Raw genomic sequence first — 21,272 nt, forward strand, 5'->3', positions numbered from 1 at the left:
TAGAGCTACAGATATTATGCAGAATAAAAACACAATCAAGGACAGTTTTAATCTTTGATCTTTTCTGCATCTATAGCCCACCACACTTAAAAACTGAAAAGTCAATTTAACACCTGGTTAAACAAGAAGCTTTAAGAAGCTAAGAAACCACCTGATAAGAACAGTATTATCTTCTGAAAATTTACTGAGAAGTAACACATGAAGGAGCCACTGTCAGCCAGAGTCCTTTAAAATCTCAGCAACTATGTCCCAGTTGTCAGAAAATTTAAAATAAGCATGCAAGTCTCACAATTAATATAAGCAGGTAAGCAGAATAACATTAATGAGCAAATCAAACAAAACAAAACATCTCAAATAGTGTTCCAGAAATAATCTAGAGGGAAATCAGTGGAATTAAATTTAAGCCAAAAAGTCATCAATTTCTTTTACAGAAAACAATTATGATGGTCCCTGACAGAAGGAAATAGAATCTACAACCTTAAAAACCTTAAAATATCAAATATCCTTTGTTTTAATTGCATTATGTTAACAACAACCAAAAAGGTAATTAAAAATATTCAGTTCATGAAATGATGTAAAGGGCTCAACCCTGGTTGAATGGAAACACAGCCAGCCAACAACAGGCCCACCCTGGTCACTGCATTTGCACATGGAGGATGCTGCCTCACTGAGATGCTGTCCTTACCATCATTTAGAGTAATTGACTTTCTGTTGCTGACTCATAAGCCATACCACTCTTATGACTGGGCTACTATTAGCACACTCTCACTCCTTATTTGTCACTGGTTAAGTGCCCTAGCAGAACCTAATGGATCCTAACAGTGTAGAGATTTAAGAAGCAAACTGTTTAAGTGGGAGACTATAGTGTCTTTTGAAAAATGGGAATCCCCTGCATCAGTCTTAAAAGTCAATATAGAACAAAAAAAAGTTAATAGAGCAGTAAGACAGCTCTGGGTGGAATCTTGGTGATGACTGTGTTAATCTGAGAAAGTTTCTTTACCTTGTAAGCTTTCCCATTTCTAAAATGAAGACACCTTATTATGCAAATTAACTGAAGTGTTGTATGTAAAACACTTTACATACTGTCTGGCACATAGTATTTCAATAAATATAAGGTATTATTATTAAAATTAGTAGTAATAATATTAGTAATAATAAATACTCATAAAGCTATCTGCAAAAGAAGAAAGACTATTTAACCTTGGTGATTTCAAAAGAAAACTTCACTTATTTTATTACCTATTAAACACCTCCTTAAGAGAAAAGGGCAAATAATAATTATATACTGTAACTTATATTTATTTATAATCAAAATAGAAAAATTGTGCACTAAGACAGAAATCTCTAAGTAGATATTAAAAGAATAAATAAGGGAACATAACCAAAAGCTTATACAATATAAAATCTTCTCAACAAGGCAAAAACAACTGAAGACATTTTGATATTGACATAAACTTTTACTTTACAAATAATTTTTCAAAGTCATACACACTGATGAAACTGATAAAAGGCCTCCCCCTCCAGAACATAAGTTCCATTAGTACATGATGACCACGCCTATCTTGTTCACTACTTTATCCTCAGCACACCACAGGTTCTCAATAAACGATTGCTTAATGAATAAGACACAGATATTCACAATAATAAATACAAACATACCTAAGTTCATAGAAAACAAGTAAGCTACAACAAAGATTAGCATTTTGTTATTTTATGTTACCAAAGCTCACTGCATTAAAAAGATCAATGTAACTCCTGTTAAATTCAGAGGTATTTAAGTAGGTATGTTTTAGAAAAACAATAACAGGAATTCAACTTCTTAAAAAATTAGCTATGCAGAAATCATCAGAAACCACAATTCAATATGCACAAAAAGCTCTAAATAGAGCAAATTTGTTACCAAAAACATGAAATGCTATTGAGAGCACATACGAAACATCACATCAGAAAATAGGACCTTCCTAATTAACACAACTCTCACCTGAAAACCACTCTTGGAATATATGACTCAAGTTTAAATATATCAATATCTGACAGCTGTAGAAAAAAATCAAGTGCAGAAAGAAAGCAACAAAAAAGATAACCAGAATAGGAAAAGATATAAGCTTTCCCTGTTAGAATTAAATATAAATAAAAGAAAATCATAGGGTCAAAATTAAGTAAAAGAGTTATAAAATAGTCAAAGACACAGAAAGAATAATTCTTGTAACCCAAGAACCTAATACAGTACCAGTCACAGAGCTGGCACTCAATGAACAATTTGGGAGTAATGACAGGAAACTACTTTTTTTCTGAGTTCCTATAATGAATGTTGTAAAGTTTTGTGATTTACAGATTAAATATTCCCAACTGAGAAAAATAACAATAACAACAACAACAAAACCCACTAAATTTAAAATTCTTAGTATAAGTTAAATAGTAGATGGCAGCGATAAAAAATGTATTCATTTCATTTTAATAACCTAATGGTAACTCGATACTGAATCATTTACCAATGAACAACACCAATTAACTTCTTTTCTTTATTCCAAAAATAAAATGAACATTTATCTTATAAGTTAAATACATAACAATACTCTTTAATTGCACTTAAGCAATAAAATCAACAATGCTTGCCAATAAAAATATTAAAAGAACTCAAAATTTTAAAGAATTGTCCTCAATAACCTTTTAAAAGATTGAGTGCTTTAAATTGATTAACGCTGTAGAATTTAAGGGATTATAAACATAGTTTCTAAATGTATGTAAACTTAACATTAACAAAATTATCCAAATTCTAAATAGAAAAAAATCCATTTTCAGTCCAACCATTACCAGTTATCCTTAGACAGCAGGCCTCAGGTTTTCTTCTTTAGGACAAAGCTTCTATTCATTTCATAATTAAATTTGAAATATTTTAGGTAAGAACTCACTAAGAACTATTCTAAAGCATGCAATACCATTTTCAGGGCACAAAATAAAAATGGTTCTGAATTTTAATTCATATCTTGTTCTACCCAAACACAAAGGAAAATCTGTGACAACAACTGAAGGATTATTTTCCACCTTACTGAAGAGACATGTTTTAAAATTAAAAACCATGAACAAATCTATCTACAAAATAATTCATTTTTTATACGAAACAGCTGCAGACCCTGTAATTGAAATAATGTATCTAAGGTTACAAATGAAGAGTGTTAGGTATCGTTCTTGAAGTGACAGATTAAGTTCCTAATCCAGTTAAAGTAATAGCCATATTTGTAGTTTAACATAAATTAAGAGCTTAATTATATTTGTGACTATTTTAAACAAAATAACAAATTCCTTTGTACCTGGCAATGTAATTTATATCAAAGCCAGGTTCATTTTCCAAACCAATCTATTTCACACTGCAGAAATACTCTGGTATAATGGTATAATGTAATTCTTGTTGTAGAATGTTGAAAGAGTAGATTCACTAAAAGCACAGAAGAGGTTTGAAGATAAATGAAGATGCTATTCATTCAAGGGTAATTTCATCTTAGAACTATATGAAAGATGTTTCGCTCACACAGGGTAGTGTATGGTCTCAAATTTAAGTGCATTTTCAGCTCAAATATAATGCTGCTAGATTGATTACGCTGATACTGTATATCTAATCATGAAGAATTCTAGCCTTTTTCTGTTTAAAAAATAGACTGTCATTTTTTTCATCTTACTGCTATGTCTTTATTGTTCTGTTTAACAGCAACAAATTTTAAAATCCTGCTTGCTATTTACTTTTTAAACAGAAAAGTATACGGTTGATACTCTAACTTACAATCTCTCAGAACTACAGAAATGTAAATTTCTGCTAAGTTAAATAGATATTTATATTAGCAAACCATTATCCTGTATAACCATTTTACATTATTTCACTAATTACTAAAAATGACAACTCTAATAGCCACCTAATTCTATTTTGAATATACTTCATTTTCACAAATCTGTAAGATTAATTTAAATGTTTTATATACACCATACCATTTATGTGTTGAGGGATTAATATTAATACTGAGAATTTTTTTAATCTGCTAAATTCTATTTGCACTTTAAGTTCACAATCATCCCTCCTAAAGGTCACATTTTATACATTTAAATCATTCCAGGTGTTATATGCACATATCATCAAAATGCTTTATAATACTTCTGATATAAAAAAGGTAATGTAATGTAACACATTCAATCTGAAGAATTTAAATTCAGTGATATCAAGGAAACATCTGCAGCCTTTATTTTGCTCATTTTAGAACACTGAAAAGGATCCACTAAATTCTCTCTATCCCTTAGCTTTCCTTCTCCAAATCCTGAAAGTGAACACAGAAGCCTCATCTTGCAGAAAATGATCAAGTGGAAGGGATAAACATACTTTAAAAAAACTAAAATTTTACACTTTATAAAACTTTAAGAAAGTTATATCAATTTAAAAATGTTTTACATAAAATAGTATTCATTAATTCTCTATTAAAATAAATGTATCACTGCATTCCCACCTCTTGTATTTATATCAGGTTTAAACTGACACTTAGAAACTACATACAACCATAAACAAGTTGTTTAAAGTAGAAAATGTATTAAACCAAACTGAAAATTCAAAATCATTTCCTCTAAAGTTCTATAGGTAAGTTGTCCACTGTGACCATCTGAATGACACAACAAGTTTACAACAGCTGTAATATCATAATCACAGTTCTTTCTCCAATGCAACAATTGACCTGCAGTCCTGAAGGAAAGAGAGATACTCCTCTTTCCTGTTCTTCCCCAATCACTACATTAGGATGTTATCATTTAACTTCAAATTAATATGTCCACCTAAAAAGCATCAATTGTGAAAAGGAAAAAGCAAGGGTCAGCTAACTGCTTATCAGCAGATCTGACATGTTAGTGTTCATGGCCCAGTATTAATGGGGCCTATAAAAATGCTGACATTTTTAATGATTAAACTTGGGGGAGCATACAGAGAGGCAGGCTCTCAATGGAATAGCTTAAACTATATTTCCCTACTGTTAAAATAGGACTTCGGTCTCCCAGTTTATTTCCTTTTGTACCAATAGTAAATAATTCTTTTGGGTTATATGACTAGATATAATTTTAAAAAAGCAAAACAGATTTTTTATAACAGCCTGTGTTAATAAAAACCACAAAACCTGAAGGAAAAAAAACAACATATTCAACAGAAAGAATATAGTTTTTTTCTGTTGTGTTCCCTTTCATTTTTAGAGATTAAGTATTTATTCACAAAGGATAGGAAAAAATAAGAATATTATTTCCCTTAACCTGAGCTTAAATGTTATTCTTACTTGAAGTAACTAAAAAATGAAGAAGTAAAAAGTAAGACTACTTTTTCATTCAGCATTCTAATAATCATCAGTTTGAGACACTCTAAAAAATAAATTCAATAACTAAACTTTTACAATATTTAGATTAAGCCATACAAAAAAGGAAAACAGGTTTCTTTTTAAATTGGCTTCATATATAATAAACAAAAATCCTTTCTAAAACTTACTAGAAGTAACATTTTATTATATAAAGACATTCACAAAATATGTATATAAATCTTTGAAGCAAAAATAGGCACTAATTCAGCATTCAACATCATCTTGTAGTTCTACTGCTTTCACTTTTTTCAAAAGAATTTCCCATTTATTACCTAACTTGAACTTCCTAATAACCCATAACATAGGTAATACTACCTTTATCACATCTCAGAGATCCAAAAGCTGCAACATATCTATCTCTCACATCTTAATGTAATCCGTAAACTGTAAGATATAATTTGCTAGGAAATGTCAGAAATTATTTTTGAATTAAGTGTCTACTTATTTTTGGATAAAACTCCAAAGGTCTGTATCACTGGACTGGACTGGTATGCAGCAAAGTGTTACAAGGGTGGACTCTAGACCCAGACTCCCTGGATTTGCATTCCAACTCTGTCAAGTACTAATTATATAAGTTTGGACCAATTGCTTAACCTCTCTGCCTCAACTTCCTAATCTGCAAAATGGAAATAACAATGCTACCTACCTCATACGGTGCCTGTGTGTAAACATTATCTATGATACCTAAAGTATCACAGAACAAGACCTGGCGCATGGAGTAAGTGCTGTGTAAATTTTAGCTTCAGTTATTACTGTTGTTCTTATTAATATTATCTGCAGAATGGGGATTATAACAGCACTGACCTCATAGAGTTATTATAAGGATTAAATGAGTTCATAAGAATTAAGTGCTCAGCACAGTGATGAGTATATAGTAGGCATTCCACCAATGCTGTTGGTGTCTGTTTACCTCCTCAATCTGTGGGCTCTATGACCTTGGCCAGAGCTTTCCTGAGCTTCAGTTTCCACATCTTTAAAATGAGCTTAATAATAGTGCCCTACACTAGGGTTACGGTAAGGACTGAATGAGATAACGCACATAAAAGCTCTCAATAAGGTGCCTTAGACAATAAAAGCATTCAATAAATACTCAACTTTAAAACAAACCTTATTTAGTATTATTAAAATAATGGTTTGTTTGAATCCAAGCACTCTATATTAACAACTTTTAGTTACGGAATGAAACAATGAATATAAAAATTATTAATGTTCATACAGCTTTAAATATGTCCAAAAATAATTCTTACACCTAACATTTATTTTAGTTACTTTAGGCATTACAAAGCCTGCAAGTTTCCATTCCTGATGCTGACACTGATTATGTATATTTCTGTCAAAGAATCAGGAAAGAAGGAAATAATAACCAATATTCATTGCATGTTTACAATATGCCAGGTGCTTTTCTAAATGCTTTAATTTTTATATATTTTACATATTTTTTAACACATTCAGTCTTCATGACACCCAGTAGGATAGCTTCTATTATATCTCCATTTTACAGATGAGGAAACTTGAAACAAAGAGTAATGTTTAAGGTATTTGCAACAGAGACCAACCACCCATTTTCATTTGTGGAATCTGCTATAAAAAACAACATATACTGAATCAGTAAAGACATAAACTTCTTGAAGAAAAATCAAATGAAACATTTTCTGCAGAAAACTTTGAAGTCCATATGCATTTGCTCATACAGTATTTCTGGACATGTGCTGCCCAATACAAGAGCCACCAGCTACATACAGAGTACTTGAAATGTGGTTGGCAGAAATTGAGATGTGCTGTAAGTGTGAAATACACAACAGATTTTGAACTTAATATAAAAAAACCAAAAAAATCACGTTAATAAATTATGTACTGATTACATGTTAAAATGATAATATTTGATAATATTAAATAAAATATATTATTAAAATTAATTTCACCTGTTTCTTTTTACTTCTTTTAGTGGGGCTACTTCAAAATTTTAAAGTACATATATGGGCAACATTATATACATTATGTATTTACTGGACAGTTGATTTAGGTTTAGGGGATGGGAGGATAGCAACAGAGAATTGTTATCAAAATTCTTTTACCAACCATTACAAGCTTCAAAGTGGAAGTAATATTATGAAATAGAAGATTTCTCTCCCCCATGTTTGTGTATGTAATACTGTGTATGTGCACCTTGCCATATATATGTGTGTGTGTATATATATTTATACACACACACACTGCTCATGAGAACCAGAGGAACACGCTACTCTAATACTTCAAAATATTCAACATACAAGATTATTTTATGACTAGGCAAACACTTCAGGTAATACCAATACTTTGTGGATGAAAGAAGGAAAGCAAATCTAAGAGGAAATAACAGCCATGGGGAAAAAAAAATTTATTTTCTTTTAAACTGAAATCATAAAAGTTCCTTTAACAAACAAACAAAAAAATCTAACCACTTAGTTCCAGGAATATAATAAATGCCAATTCTATGTGGTAAGTAAAATTTAAATTTCCTGATGGCTTAACTGGCAGACTACTAAAATATCCAATGCTTGATATCTGATATCTTCTAGAAAATAACCAGTTTATGGATACCCATCACATTGTTTTGATCAATTTTATACATTTAACTGATTCTTCTAAACGGATACTGGTCCACTATATAGAAGAAAATTACTCCATAAAGTTTACATCAGATATCTGGAAAAGTCACATTTATAGTCATGGCTACTATCAGCTGTCAAGTCAAAGAATATTGAAGAAAACCAAGAATTTTTAATATATGCTGGTTAATTTATCATCTAAGTGACATACGTAGGATAACAAAAAAAATTAAAACAGTTATGCAAAATTCTGCATTTTAAAAGGTTCTTATTTTCTGGTTTTAATTGCAACTGTGATTTGAGATGCCATGGTGAGAAAGGAAATTAATAAGAACCATAAAAACAGAATTACTAGATAAGGTACACACTAAGATTTCTTTTTTCTTTCCTTCCCCAGATTATTTAAAATGTTAATTTTTTTTAACAGTAATATAATGATATCTTGGTTTGGCCTGAAAACTAGTTAAACCATCTATTCTAGGGTTTCTCAACATTGACACCATTTACATTTGGGGCTGGATAATTCTTTCTGTGGAGGGACTATCTCACGCACTGTTTCACAGCATCCCTGGTGTCTACCCAACAGATGCCAAAAGCAGCCTCCCTAGCAGTTGTGACAATCAAAAATGTCTAAACACTGTCAAGTGTCCTCTTTGGGGTAGTAATCCTCCCTCAGTTAAGAACTACTGGTCTATTCCTACCCAAAATACAAATGGGACCTAATGAAACTTAAAAGCTTTTGCACAGCAAAGGAAACCATAAACAAGACGGAAAGACAACCCTCAGAATGGGAGAAAATATATGCAAATGAAGCAACAGACAAAGGATTAATCTCCAAAATACGCAAGCAGCTCATGCAGCTCCAGATCAAAAAAACAAACCCAAACCAATAATGGACGGAAGACCTAAATAGACATTTCTCCAGAGAAGGCATACAGATTGCCAACAAATACATGAAAAGATGCTCAGCATCGCTAATCATTAGAGAAATGCAAATAAAAACTACAATGAGAAAAAAAAAAAAAAAAAACCACAATGAGGTATCACCTCACACCCGTCAGAATGGCCATCATCAAAAAATCTACAAACCATAAATGCTGGAGAGGGTGTGGAGAAAAGGGAACCCTCTTGCACTGTTGGTGGGAATGTAAATTGATACAGAACTACCATATGACCCAGCGATCCCACTACTGGGCATATACCCTGAGAAAATCATAATCAAAAAAGAGTCATGTACCACAATGTTCATTGCAGCTCTATTTACAATAGCCAGGACACGGAAGTAACCTAAGTGTCCACTGACAGATGAATGGACAAAGAAGATGTGGCACGTATATACAATGGAATATTACTTGGCCATAAAAAGAAACGAAATTGAGTTATTTGTAGTGAGGTGGATGGACCTAGAATCTGTCATACAGGGTGAAGTAAGTCAGAAAGAGAAAAACAAATACTGTATGCTAACACATATATATGGAATCTAAAAAAAGAAAAGAAAAAGCATGGTTCTCATGAAACTAGGGGCAGGACAGGAATAAAGATGCAGATGTAGAGAATGGACTTGAGGACATGGGGACGGGGAAGGGTAAACTGGGATGAAGTGAGAGAGTAACACTGACATATACAGTACCAAATGTAAAATGGATGGCTAGTGGGAAGCAGCTGCATAGCACAGGGAGATCAGCTCGGTGCTTTGTGACCACCTAGAGGGGTGGGATAGGGAGGGTGGGAGGGAGATGCAAGAGGGAGGGGATATGGGGATATATGTATGCATATAGCTGATTCACTTTGTTATACAGCAGAAACTAACACAAGTTTGTAAAGCAATTATACTCCAATAAAGATGTTAAAAAAAAAATAAATGTCTAAACACTGTCAAATGTCCTCTGTGGGGTAGTAATCCTCCCTCAGTTAAGAACTACTGGTCTATTCCTACCCAAAATAACCTTCCTATTGGTGAAAATTACTTCAGTACTTCCTAAACTACTATTCTTTAGTTTTAGAGGCTCTTAACAAGGGACTCCCAGATACCTTCAGTAGGGATATCAGTAAGCCTCCTGAAACCACATGCAGAATTGCCTGGGTATGTTTATACTTCTATACGCACTGGAATGTTTCCTAGAGAAACATTCCATAGTAGCTCTCATGAGATCCTGAAAGAGTTATCCCAAAAATGGCAACTAAAAAAGGGTTAAGAGGGGGCTTCCCTGGTGGCGCAGTGGTTGAGAATCTGCCTGCTAATGCAGGGGACACGGGTTCGAGCCCTGGTCTGGGAAGATCCCACATGCCGCGGAGCAACTTGGCCCGTGAGCCACAACTACTGAGCCCGCACGTCTGGAGCCTGTGCTCCGCAACAAGAGAGGCTGCAATAGTGAGAGGCCTACGCACCGTGATGAAGAGTGGCCCCCACTTGCCGCAACTAGAGAAAGCCCTCGCACAGAAACGAAGACTCAACACAGCCAAAAATAAATAAATAAATATTTTTTTTAAAAAAGGGTTAAGAATTAGTGCTTGAGCTAAAATATTCACTGTGCCCTCATATGGTCACCTGAGTTTTGATAAAGGAGGCAAGAATATACAATGGAGAAAAGACAGCCCCTTCAATAAGTGGTGCTGAGAAAACTGGACAGCTATATGTAAAAGAATGAAATTAGAACACTCCCTAATGCCATACACAAAAATAAACTCAAAATGGATTAAAGAACTAAATGTAAGGCCAGACACTATAAAACTTAGAGGAAAACATAGGCAGAACACTCTATGACATAAATCACAGCAAGATCCTTTTTGACCCACTTCCTAAAGAAATGGAAATAAAAACAAAAATAAACAAATGGGACCTAATGAAACTGAAAAGCTTTTGTGCAGCAAAGGAAACCACAAACAAGACGAAAAGACAACCCTCAGAATGGGAGAAAATATTTGCAAATGAAGCAACTGACAAAGGATTAATCTCCAAAATTTACAAGCAGCTCATGCAGCTCAATATCAAAAAAACAAACAACCCAATCCAAAAATGGGCATAAGACCTAAACAGACATTTCTCCAAAGAAGATATACAGATTGCCAACAAACACATGAAAGGATGCTCAACATCACTAATCATTAGAAAAATGCAAATCAATACTACAATGAGGTATCACCTCACACCAGTCAGAATGGCCATCATCAAAAAATCCACAAACCATAAATGCTGGAGAGGGTGTGGAGAAAAGGGAACCCTCCTGCACTGTTGGTGGGAATGTAAATTGATACAGCCACTATGGAGAACAGGATGGAGGTTCCTTAAAAAACTAAAAATGGAATTACCATATGACCCAGCAATCCCACTACTGGGCATATACTCTGAGAAAACCATAATTCAAAAAGAGTCATGTACCACAATGTTCATTGCAGCTCTATTTACAATAGCCAGGACATGGAAGCAACCTAAGTGTCCATCGACAGATGAATGGATAAAGAAGATGTGGCACATATATACAATGGAATATTACTCAGCCATAAAAAGAAACGAAATTGAGTTATTTGTAATGAGGTGGATGAACCTAGAGTCTGTCATACAGAGTGAAGTAAGTCAGAAAGAGAAAAACCAATACCATATGCTAACACATATATATGGAATCTAAAAAAAAAAAAAAAATGGTCATGAAGAACCTAGAAGCAGGACGGGAATAAAGATGCAGACGTACTAGAGAATGGACTTGAGGACACAGGGAGGGGGAAAGGTAAGCTGGGACAAAGTGAGAGAGTGGCATGGACATATATACACTACCAAATGTAAAATCGATAGCTGGTGGGAAACAGCCGCATAGCACAGGGAGATCAGCTCGGTGCTTTGTGACCACCTAGAGGGGTGAGATAGGGAGGGTGGGAGAGAGGGAGACACAAGAGGGAAGAGATATGGGGATATATGTATATGTATAGCTGATTCACTTTGTTATAAAGCAGAAACTAACACACCACTGTAAAGCAATTATACTCCAATAAAGATGTTAAAAAAATATATATTCACTGTGCCCTGAAGCTATCTTTTCAAAAGTATAAAGATTGAAGACACTATTTCACACACAGCAAATAATTTACTTGTGCTATCAGTTATCAAGCAAGATTGCTTCTACCACACTTATATAAACCCTTCATTCAACAAATATTTATTGAGTACATTTTATAAGCTAGGCACTGTGTCATTAGTATTTGAAAACTAAACTTAAATTTCAACTTCCTTATCCCCCCTGCCAAAAAGGCAGTATAAAGTCCATATTTATTCAATATAACCAACTAAGAAGTTCTGCCTCTCAAAGATTACCGTAAGAAAGAAAATACACTAGTTATAGTACTAGTGCCTAAAGATAAAATAAAGGTAAGTAAATAAAATAAACAAAATTTATATTCTTGGTAAAAATATATAAATCTTCTAAAAGAAAGAAACTTAAAAAAGCTCATACTCATACAAATAAATTATTGTCCAAACACATTTCTTTCTGTCTTTTCCTTCTTTCCCTGCCTTAAACAAAATTAAAATGTACTGAATGACAAACTATGTATCAGACATAGTTATTAAGCCCAGATGATTATCAAGTTGAATTTAAAAAAAACAAGATGACCAAGCGCCTAGCATCATGCCTAGAACGCAGCAAAAGCAGTCCCTCTTCTTCCTTTTCTTTCTGTCCTCAAGAAGCTCACAGTCTCATCTCCAACAAATGTCACGTCTTAGATTTCTCTTTTAAGTGCTACACAATAAAATCCTCTTTGTGATTCAAACTATGTGAGCTAACCAAACAGCAACTAAATATGTAAAATGTTTCAATAATTATAATTCCATAATCTATATAAACACTTCTCTTTTTTTTTAAGGCAAACAATTCCCAAGTATCCTATTCTTCCTATAGTGCAGTTTAAAGTTTACAGGGCCACTAATCTTTTGGATTACACAACTGTGATATACAACTTGAAGAGTTATTATATTCAGTAAGTGGTCTGGGGATAACAGACACTAATGTAACCGATAAATATATAAGGAATGGCTGGAGAAGAATATGTTTGCTTCATGATTACCAAATGGATTAAGGCTAGAATGAGAGAATGATGCTTAAAAATATGTAGTGAATAAAACTTTACAAATAAGTTAGAAAATAGTTTTGTGCCTATAAATGAACATATCACCCCAACTAATCAATACCATCATATCTAGCCAAAAGCAAAACAGCAAATAAAGAAAATACACCCACAACATAAGTGATGTTCATAAAAAGAATGAATAATCAAGATTTTTATGTTCATTTTACATACTGGCAACAATTACCTGAATAATATTACATAATAAAATTATACTTCACAAAGAGATGTTATATTGATAATGATAAATCATAAAAAATTCTAAACATACAGTATCAGACTGGAGAGGAAAAAAATTTGCAACTCAAAATTTAAAAAATTACATTATTTACATATTTACCTGCACAGCAAGAGAAGCTGCATTGTCAGAAAGCAAAATTTGCTCCCCTGTGGAAATACAATGAAAGGTCTGAGTCAAAAGCATAACTGCTAAACAAGTAAAATACATTTATAAGTGTTTTTATTTTTAAAAACTATTCCTATTTCTAAAAGGAAAATGTAATCATGAAGTTCTATATCAATGCTGTTGTGTCTATATGTCTATATCAATGTGTGATTATAATTTTGATTAAATTATCATAGTATGTAAATAACAATGAAACAAAACTATTTACTCAGAAACTATTTGATCACTTATTGTATTTTATCAACAATTTCCTCTAAAACTAATTGATCACTTACTGTATTTTATCAACAATATATAATGAAAATCGCTCACTTAAAAACAAATTTGTTTTCCAAGTTTTCAAGAAACTCCTTTTCATTAAAATTAAGTAAAATAGTATCTCTACTCAAACCTCTCTAGTTAAAAGTAAAAGCATTCAAAATCATATAAAACCAGCTTACAGTTAATATTACACAGTGTGTCTAGATCTGTCACACAAAAGAAAGATGACAAGTTCGCTGCAATAAAAATTCCATGCTTAGAAGACTAGGGCTGCTGCCTATTAGTCTTCATTACTTTGCAGTCTTCTGACAACTGTAGCAGGCTGCTGAGCCCCAAATGGGGTCCATAATGTGACCTGATGATATATGAAGAGCTGCTAAAGGGAGCCTGAACCATCCTAGCCTATACATTTTAACAGTTCCTTTTTACTGAGAGCCCACTTTACCACAGGACTTCAAAAATCTGCTGTGTCAGCTATTGGCACAGTAAATCTGCCAACTGCTCCTGCAACTACATCATTTTACACTGCCTACAGCAGCCAATATAATGAGTCAATAATAAACTAAGGACCTTATAGGCCATGAATAGTTGGTTTACACTGGCAGATATAAATTTAGGTAAAATCTCCTAGACAAATTATACAAGGGAATCCCTTCTTTATATTTTATGTTCTCTTTGCGAAGGATTATATTATTGAAGGGTGTTTTTGGTAATAAATATATTTTGATACAAAGCCATTTTTAACTGAGAACAAGTACCTACCTTTCAGCTGCTGATATAATGTAGCATTTTCAGGCCAAGGTTCTGCAGCTGTGGAAACACAGCAGTGATAATTAGGCACATAGGGTAAAAACATATCAATAACCAACCAAATTAATAATCACATACATTTGCCTAGAGCATTTAAAGTCAATTGCCAAGGATACCTTAAATATGGCAACTAGTCACACTACTTTAGATTCTATGGGAACCTATATAAGCAGGTTAGATAATTTCTTTTAAGTGAATGTTTGGTGGCAGTTTCATTTTTTATGGGGAGGAGGTGGAAGACATCTTGCCCAATCAAAAGGGAAAATTTAAAAAATAAAACAGCCTAAATGCTACTATTCCTTTAGCCTCCTTCAAACACAGACATATCCAAAATGTTACTCATGCATATAAAAAGATACTGAATTTCAGTTCACTATCAAAAAGAAAAGTAGTGAAGCAATATTTATAATATTTTACTGTAAACTTTTAACAAAGTAAATTTTCAAAAGACAACACTGTATGAAAGAATCAAATACATCTGTATCAGGCTGTGCATCTTTCCTCATAAGCTGGTAGTATTTAAACAGACAAAGGAATCCTGTTGTTCTCTACATTTCATTGCCTTGACCTCACCAATACCATCTCACAGAAACAAAGGGAAGTAACATGATGAAGCAGTTAAGTACCTACAATGTGAAATAGAGCTACTAAAGCTAATTTTAGGCCTGAAGCCAGGCTTGACCTTGACTCAATCTCTCATCCAGAGAAGACTCCAACTACAAAGAGAATATTAGCAACCTACCAGTGCTTGGAAAAAGCACTAGGATTGAATTTGTCTAATCAACTGCACTTAAGAAGCAATGCCTCCACTGACAGAATATACAGTATATCATTTGTTGAATTCTTCTTTACAAAAGCCATAAAACATCAGAATCACCAATTCTAACATTCTAACTATATTTGCTGTCAGCAAGAAAGTCAAATATGAAATTTGATAATAATTGGTATTTTTCTTACTGTGTTTAAATTAATACAGTCTCTGTGATACAGTAACAAATTATTTTTTAATATATACTTCCAGCTGGTTTTTTAAAAAAGAAATTTATACACATGAAGCATTTTTTTCTTAAGACTGATCATTTCAGGTGCACTAAAACAGTCTTAGGAGTGGGGGGGGAGGGGTGGACACCTTAATTTCCTTTTACTTCCACTTTAGAATGAAAAGAAAAACATTGTATCATTATAAATTATAAATTTTGGTTTGGTCTGGGCTACACAAAACTAAATTCATACTTAGGGATAATACGTGAAGTCACCAAGCAAATAATGGACCATACACAGTTTTGCACACTGTTATCCACAGTATTACAGACCTCCCTTGACCTACCATGGGTTTACATCCCGATAAACCCACTGTAAGTTGAAAGTGCATTTAATATACCTCACCTACCAAACATCACAGCCTAGCCTAGCCCACATTAAACGTGCTCAAAACACTTACATTAGCTTACAGTTGGGCAAAATCATCTAACACAAAGCCTGTTTTATAATAAAGTGTTGAATTACAATGAATCTCATGTAATTTATGGAATACTGTACTGAAAGTGAAAAACAGGATGGTTTTATGGGTACAGAATGGTGGTAAGCGTATCAGTTGTTCACCCTTTTGATTTTGTGATTTCGTGGCTGACTGGGAGCTGTGACTCCCTGCTGCTGCCCAGCATCAAGAGTATCTAGTTACATATCGCTAGCCCAAGCAAAGATCAAAATTCACAACTTGAAATACAGTTTCTACTGAATGCGTATTGCTTTTGCTCTATCGTAAAGTCGAAAAATCGTAAGTCAAACCGTTTTAAGTTAGGGACTGTCTGTATACATATACGTAAAGGCTACTGAATTTCAACTCACATACCAAAAAGGCAGTGCAACTAAATATTACTATATGTTACTGTAAACTTTTTAACAAAGTAAAATTTCAATAAGAACCCAATTAACCTGTGTAACAGTTTTAAAAATAAAAGTCAGGGAAACAAAAACAAGCTGACATCAGCAATTTACTAAAAAATAACCTTTTAGGATAAACTGTATGATCAGCACACCTACACTGTTTACATCTATATAAGAAACAATACAATGAGGTTCATTCATTATAAGAGTCTACATCATCAAAGACTCAATTATATGCATTATATTAATCTTATTAAAGAAAGCAATAAGGCAGAGGAATAAAATTTACAAAAGTTCCAAAGACATTGAAATTAAGTTCCTTGAGGGCACAAATGTGTCATGTGCATCTGTGTATGCCACACTGTGCCATGTTTTGCGTACAGATGGTGATCATTAATTGTGCATGGAAAGAAACCTACCAGTCAATCTCCTAAACATTCTGGCTAATCAAAGTTTTACTGAACTTAATTATCAACTATGTTAAAGTAATAGGGTGCTCTAATTAAATATTCTGGTAATTTTAACTTTTGGTTAGCTATTTTGTGTACATATTAGACATGAATTACAAATTTTCAAAACAATGGAAAAACATACATTTAGCATTAAATATATGCTGAATATAATTTAAGTGTTCTTTGATAAATCAGAAGCTACATCACTACTCTGCAGTATCAGAGTTCTCATATGACTAGGAACCTCTGTGTTCAGTAATTCCAGTTAAAAGTTCATTTATCATCACCCACTTTCTCCTGATGTAATACAACCGACATATGTAAAAGTAACAGAAATCTTGCAACATATTACCTGACTGCAAATAAGAACAAAGGAGTTATCTACAAATACTAAAAGCTCTGTTATTAAGAACCTAAAGCTGGAAATGGGGATGACGGAGTATATTTTCCTTGCTCCAATATACAAACTATGTTCCACCTCAGGAATTATTATTGAAAGTAAATTCTCAGAAAGTAACTCTGCCAAAACATTTGATGTTATCTTCACAAACAGAACCTATCATTTAGAAAGAGAAGGCAAGTAGGCTGATATAAACCTATATAACCATGCTATTTTAGCAGCTTGGAATTCCAGTGTATCCATAGTCCAGGAGGCAAGAAATAGCAGAGTATGCAGGGAATGATCAGGGAATGAATGACATGGGAGAAGAAATGGCTGGTGTGTTATTCAACAGAGAGACAATAGTGAAAATACTAAGTTGTGTGGCATGGCAATGGATCTACAAATCAACCATGTAGGTTTCTTTCTAGGAAATGAGCTTTCATAAGTAAGTCCATGAATCATGAACATTATCCACACATAACAAAGTACAAAGCCTATTTCTTGGTTTGGGTAATATTAATTAAAACCTTTTCATTGAGAATGCCTGTTATGTGAAAGACAAAGTCCAAAAATACAATTTCTTCCCCACTCCTCTTTCCCAGGGTTTAGGGAAGTTGATATCCACCCTTGTCCCTGATCATGTGTAAAAGAGAGGGAGATTAAGAATTCAAAATAATAGTACTGACAACAGACCTTAAAAATCTGCCTCATTTAAAAAGAAAAATCTTTAAAAATAAATAATAAAACATTTTCATCTCTTACTAGTTTTACTTTAGCCAACCTAAAATATTTTAGACCACAGACTAATTCAACAGTGAATGAAATTTCATGACTCACCTATCCTATTTTCAATTTCTACCACCAAAATCTCTCCCTGATGTGAAGAGCCTTTTTAAACCTGCCTTAGGGAAGGGCCAGGCTTAGAATAAATATAGAAGGTGAGGATAAATGTTTCTGAAAAGGAGACTGATAGAAAATGAGGATTGAGAGACAACGTTGTCCAACACCATCAAGGTGCCAATTACTGGTATTATTTGCATATCAAAAGTAATTTTTATGCTTCATACACATCAGTAGTTTGTGTGGCTCTTGGAATAAAGATCGACTTGGCCTTACACATCACCCTCTCTCCCTCTCTGGCCTCATCATTCCTCTCCACCCACTCTATACACCAGCCACAATGGCCTTCACCCAGTTTCTGAATGCATCACGTTCCTTCCTGCCCCAGAGATTCATTTAAGCTGTTTCCTCTACCCTGGAGCTATCTTCCCCTCCTTTTGTGTCCTTACATGTTAGCAAAAACATCACTTCCTCAGGTTGGTCCAGCTTCATGGACTTACAACCTGAACAGCTGCACAGAGCCCGTACTTAGAAGAGCTCCACGGGTGCTTTTATGTTCTGCTGTGCCAGTCTTGAGGCCCCTGTTCTTTTAAACAGGGGCCTCATATTTTCATTTTGCACTGGGCCCTACAAATTATGTAGCTGGTCCTGTCCTCAGGGAAGACTTCAGTGACCTCCGGAATAGTTCAAACCCTGTTTCAAGCTTGAATAAGATGCACACTTCTTTGAACCACTTATCACAGTCAACATTTTTACAGGGATTTGAGGACTACTTGTTTACCTCCCCCACTAGAAAATAAGCACATGAATCCAGTGTTCATGTCTGATTTTTGCTTACCACTTAATTCCTAGAACCTAGCACCAAACAAGCAATCAGTAAATGCTGGTTGAATAAATGTTTGTGTTTACTATTACTACTATCATTATTATGATTCTGTACTGTTTAGGCTAAGAATGAATCAGGGAAAATAAGAAAACTACACAACCTGGCCAAAAAAAAGGGAAACTTTTACCCAGAGAACTCCAATACTACAACCAATAGCACAACTATAAAAATATTAAACAGCTGCCTGAAATAGTTGGCAGAATCTAATCCTGTAAACTTACCTATGCACTGACCCTAAAACTGGAAATCTGTTTCTATGTTTTATACCAAATATACAATTTTCACTGGATATTACTGTTGAAATGCTCCTAAGACCAACACAAGGCCCTCAACCATCTGACAAGTCATCTATTCCCCTTTCCATGTTCTTTAACTCTAACATATCACTTTTTAAAATCTCATGTCCCCATCAATAAAATACTTGAGGGGGCTTCTCCGATGGCGCAATGTTTGGGAATCCGCCTGCCGATGCAGGGGACACAGGTTCAAGCCCTGGTCGGGGCGGATCCCACATGCTGCAGAGCAGCTGCGCCCGTGTACCACAGCTGCTGAGCCTGCACTCTGGAGCCTGCAAGCCACAACTACTAAGCCTGCGTGCTGTGGCTGCTGGAGCCCGTGCTTGACAACGGGAGAGGCCACCCAACGAGAAGCCCGCCCACCACCATGACGGGTAGCGCCGGCTTGCTGCGCTAGAGAGGGCCCACGCGCAGCAAGGAAGACCCAACGCAGCCTAAAAAAAAAAAAAAGAAATACTTGAGTATGCAGACCCAAATAGATTTGGAAATCATATGGCTGGTATTCCTAAGCTAATAAATCATGCACAATATAAAACATACACTAAAAAAGAAAACAGTTAAAAATAAATTGAAACCTAAGTTCCAATATTTTCTTCCTGTACTTCAAAGGATTGTCCTGCATAAAACAGGGTGTATATATACCTCACCCAACCTTGGAAAACATTGTTCTAATTAAATAACTACTTACTTGAAGTTTCAACAGGGAACCCAGCCATTCACGTACCCTTGAACAAAGAAGAGTCCTCCTCTATTCTAGTGAAATCACCTTTTTTGACCACGAAAAAAGCTTGGAAAAAACACACACAAATTAATGGGGGGGGGAATACCTGCCTACCCATCTACCTAATAATAGTACCCTTGTATCCTACCAGAGTACTTAAAATTTCCCCCATATACTTCATACTTCCTCACCTTAGTGACTTTGCTCAAATTGTTCCCCTCTCTCCAGAATATTCCTTCCCCACCACATACCCAAATCCTACACCTTTTTCAAGACCAAGCTTAAAATGCTACCTCTATCAAGAAGGCTTTTGTAACTAAACAAATCTAATTTCTCCTTTATCTATACTGCTCATAGCAGTTTGTACTTGTCTTATATCATATATTGCTTTCTTCTCTATTCTATTATTATGTCAATATCTTATCTCCATTTCTAGGCAGTAAGTTCCTAGAATGTGAAAATTCCTATGGTCCTGAGATTATTTATTAAAGGCCAGGCTTCTCAATTGCTCCAAACTTGAATATGGCATTTATAATAATACGTACAATACATGCCAAAATATGAAATTCAAATTAAGCAATATTTAAATTTTTTGGTCTAAGTATCATTTAAAACTAATCTTTATCACAAGAGTTCCAAAGTAAAACTACCCACCTTTCAGAAATTAATTCTTTCACAATCAGAAACTACTATATCATTTTCACACCAAAGCAATAACTTACTCCAAGATACTCTTAGTGACCTACATTCATTCTTGAAAATTAGAATGACTTCTTATTCCCTAGCAAAAGGTCCATGAAAGTGTTTATCATTTTTATAAAGAAGAAATATATTCCTATTTTACAGGTATAAATAAAAAACATCTAGAAATAAAGCAAATATCAGAACACCGCATAACTTTCCATCCAAATAACATTATTAAAGGTCTTTTAACCCCTTTATCCTTTACTTTCTTTCCAATTTTGCCCAGGTAAAACTGCCCTGAGTATTTTACACTAGTGTCTCTTTTACCAGGAGCAAAGGTGATTCCTCTTAAAGTCTCAGCCTTTAGTGATAGCTTTTTTTATGCAAAGGAATGTTTTTAAATTTTTCAAAGATATTTTCTACCTCCCACAAGTATTTATATTGGAGGAGAAAAAAGCTTAGAAAGAGAACACATACTTTTGGACTTTTGAAAGCCCTAATATAAAATAAACAATACAGGGCTTCCCTGGTGGCGCAGTGGTTGAGAGTCCGCCTGCCGATGCAGGGGA

The 21,272-nt window shown here is 34.1% G+C and overlaps 1 protein-coding gene across 2 annotated transcripts in view; it reads right to left on the reverse strand.

The window, feature by feature from the left end:
• Positions 1 to 21,272, reverse strand: part of MTX2 (metaxin 2) — a 64,215-nt gene that overhangs the window by 26,465 nt on the left and 16,478 nt on the right. Inside the window, exons 2-3 of one of the 2 annotated variants that reach the window (XM_029225824.1) lie at positions 14,508 to 14,555; positions 13,419 to 13,465 (exon numbers count right to left, since the gene is read on the reverse strand). In XM_029225824.1, the coding sequence (XP_029081657.1) occupies positions 13,419 to 13,465; positions 14,508 to 14,555 (95 nt within the window). Of the gene's footprint in view, positions 1 to 13,418; positions 13,466 to 14,507; positions 14,556 to 21,272 lie in introns of those variants that run through there. The other variant, XM_029225825.1, reaches the window with a different exon arrangement.

Source organism: Monodon monoceros, unplaced genomic scaffold (genome assembly GCF_005190385.1).
Source record: "Monodon monoceros isolate NGI ecotype Baffin Bay Population unplaced genomic scaffold, NGI_Narwhal_1 Super_Scaffold_16, whole genome shotgun sequence".
Classification (NCBI taxonomy): Eukaryota; Metazoa; Chordata; class Mammalia; order Artiodactyla; family Monodontidae; genus Monodon; species Monodon monoceros.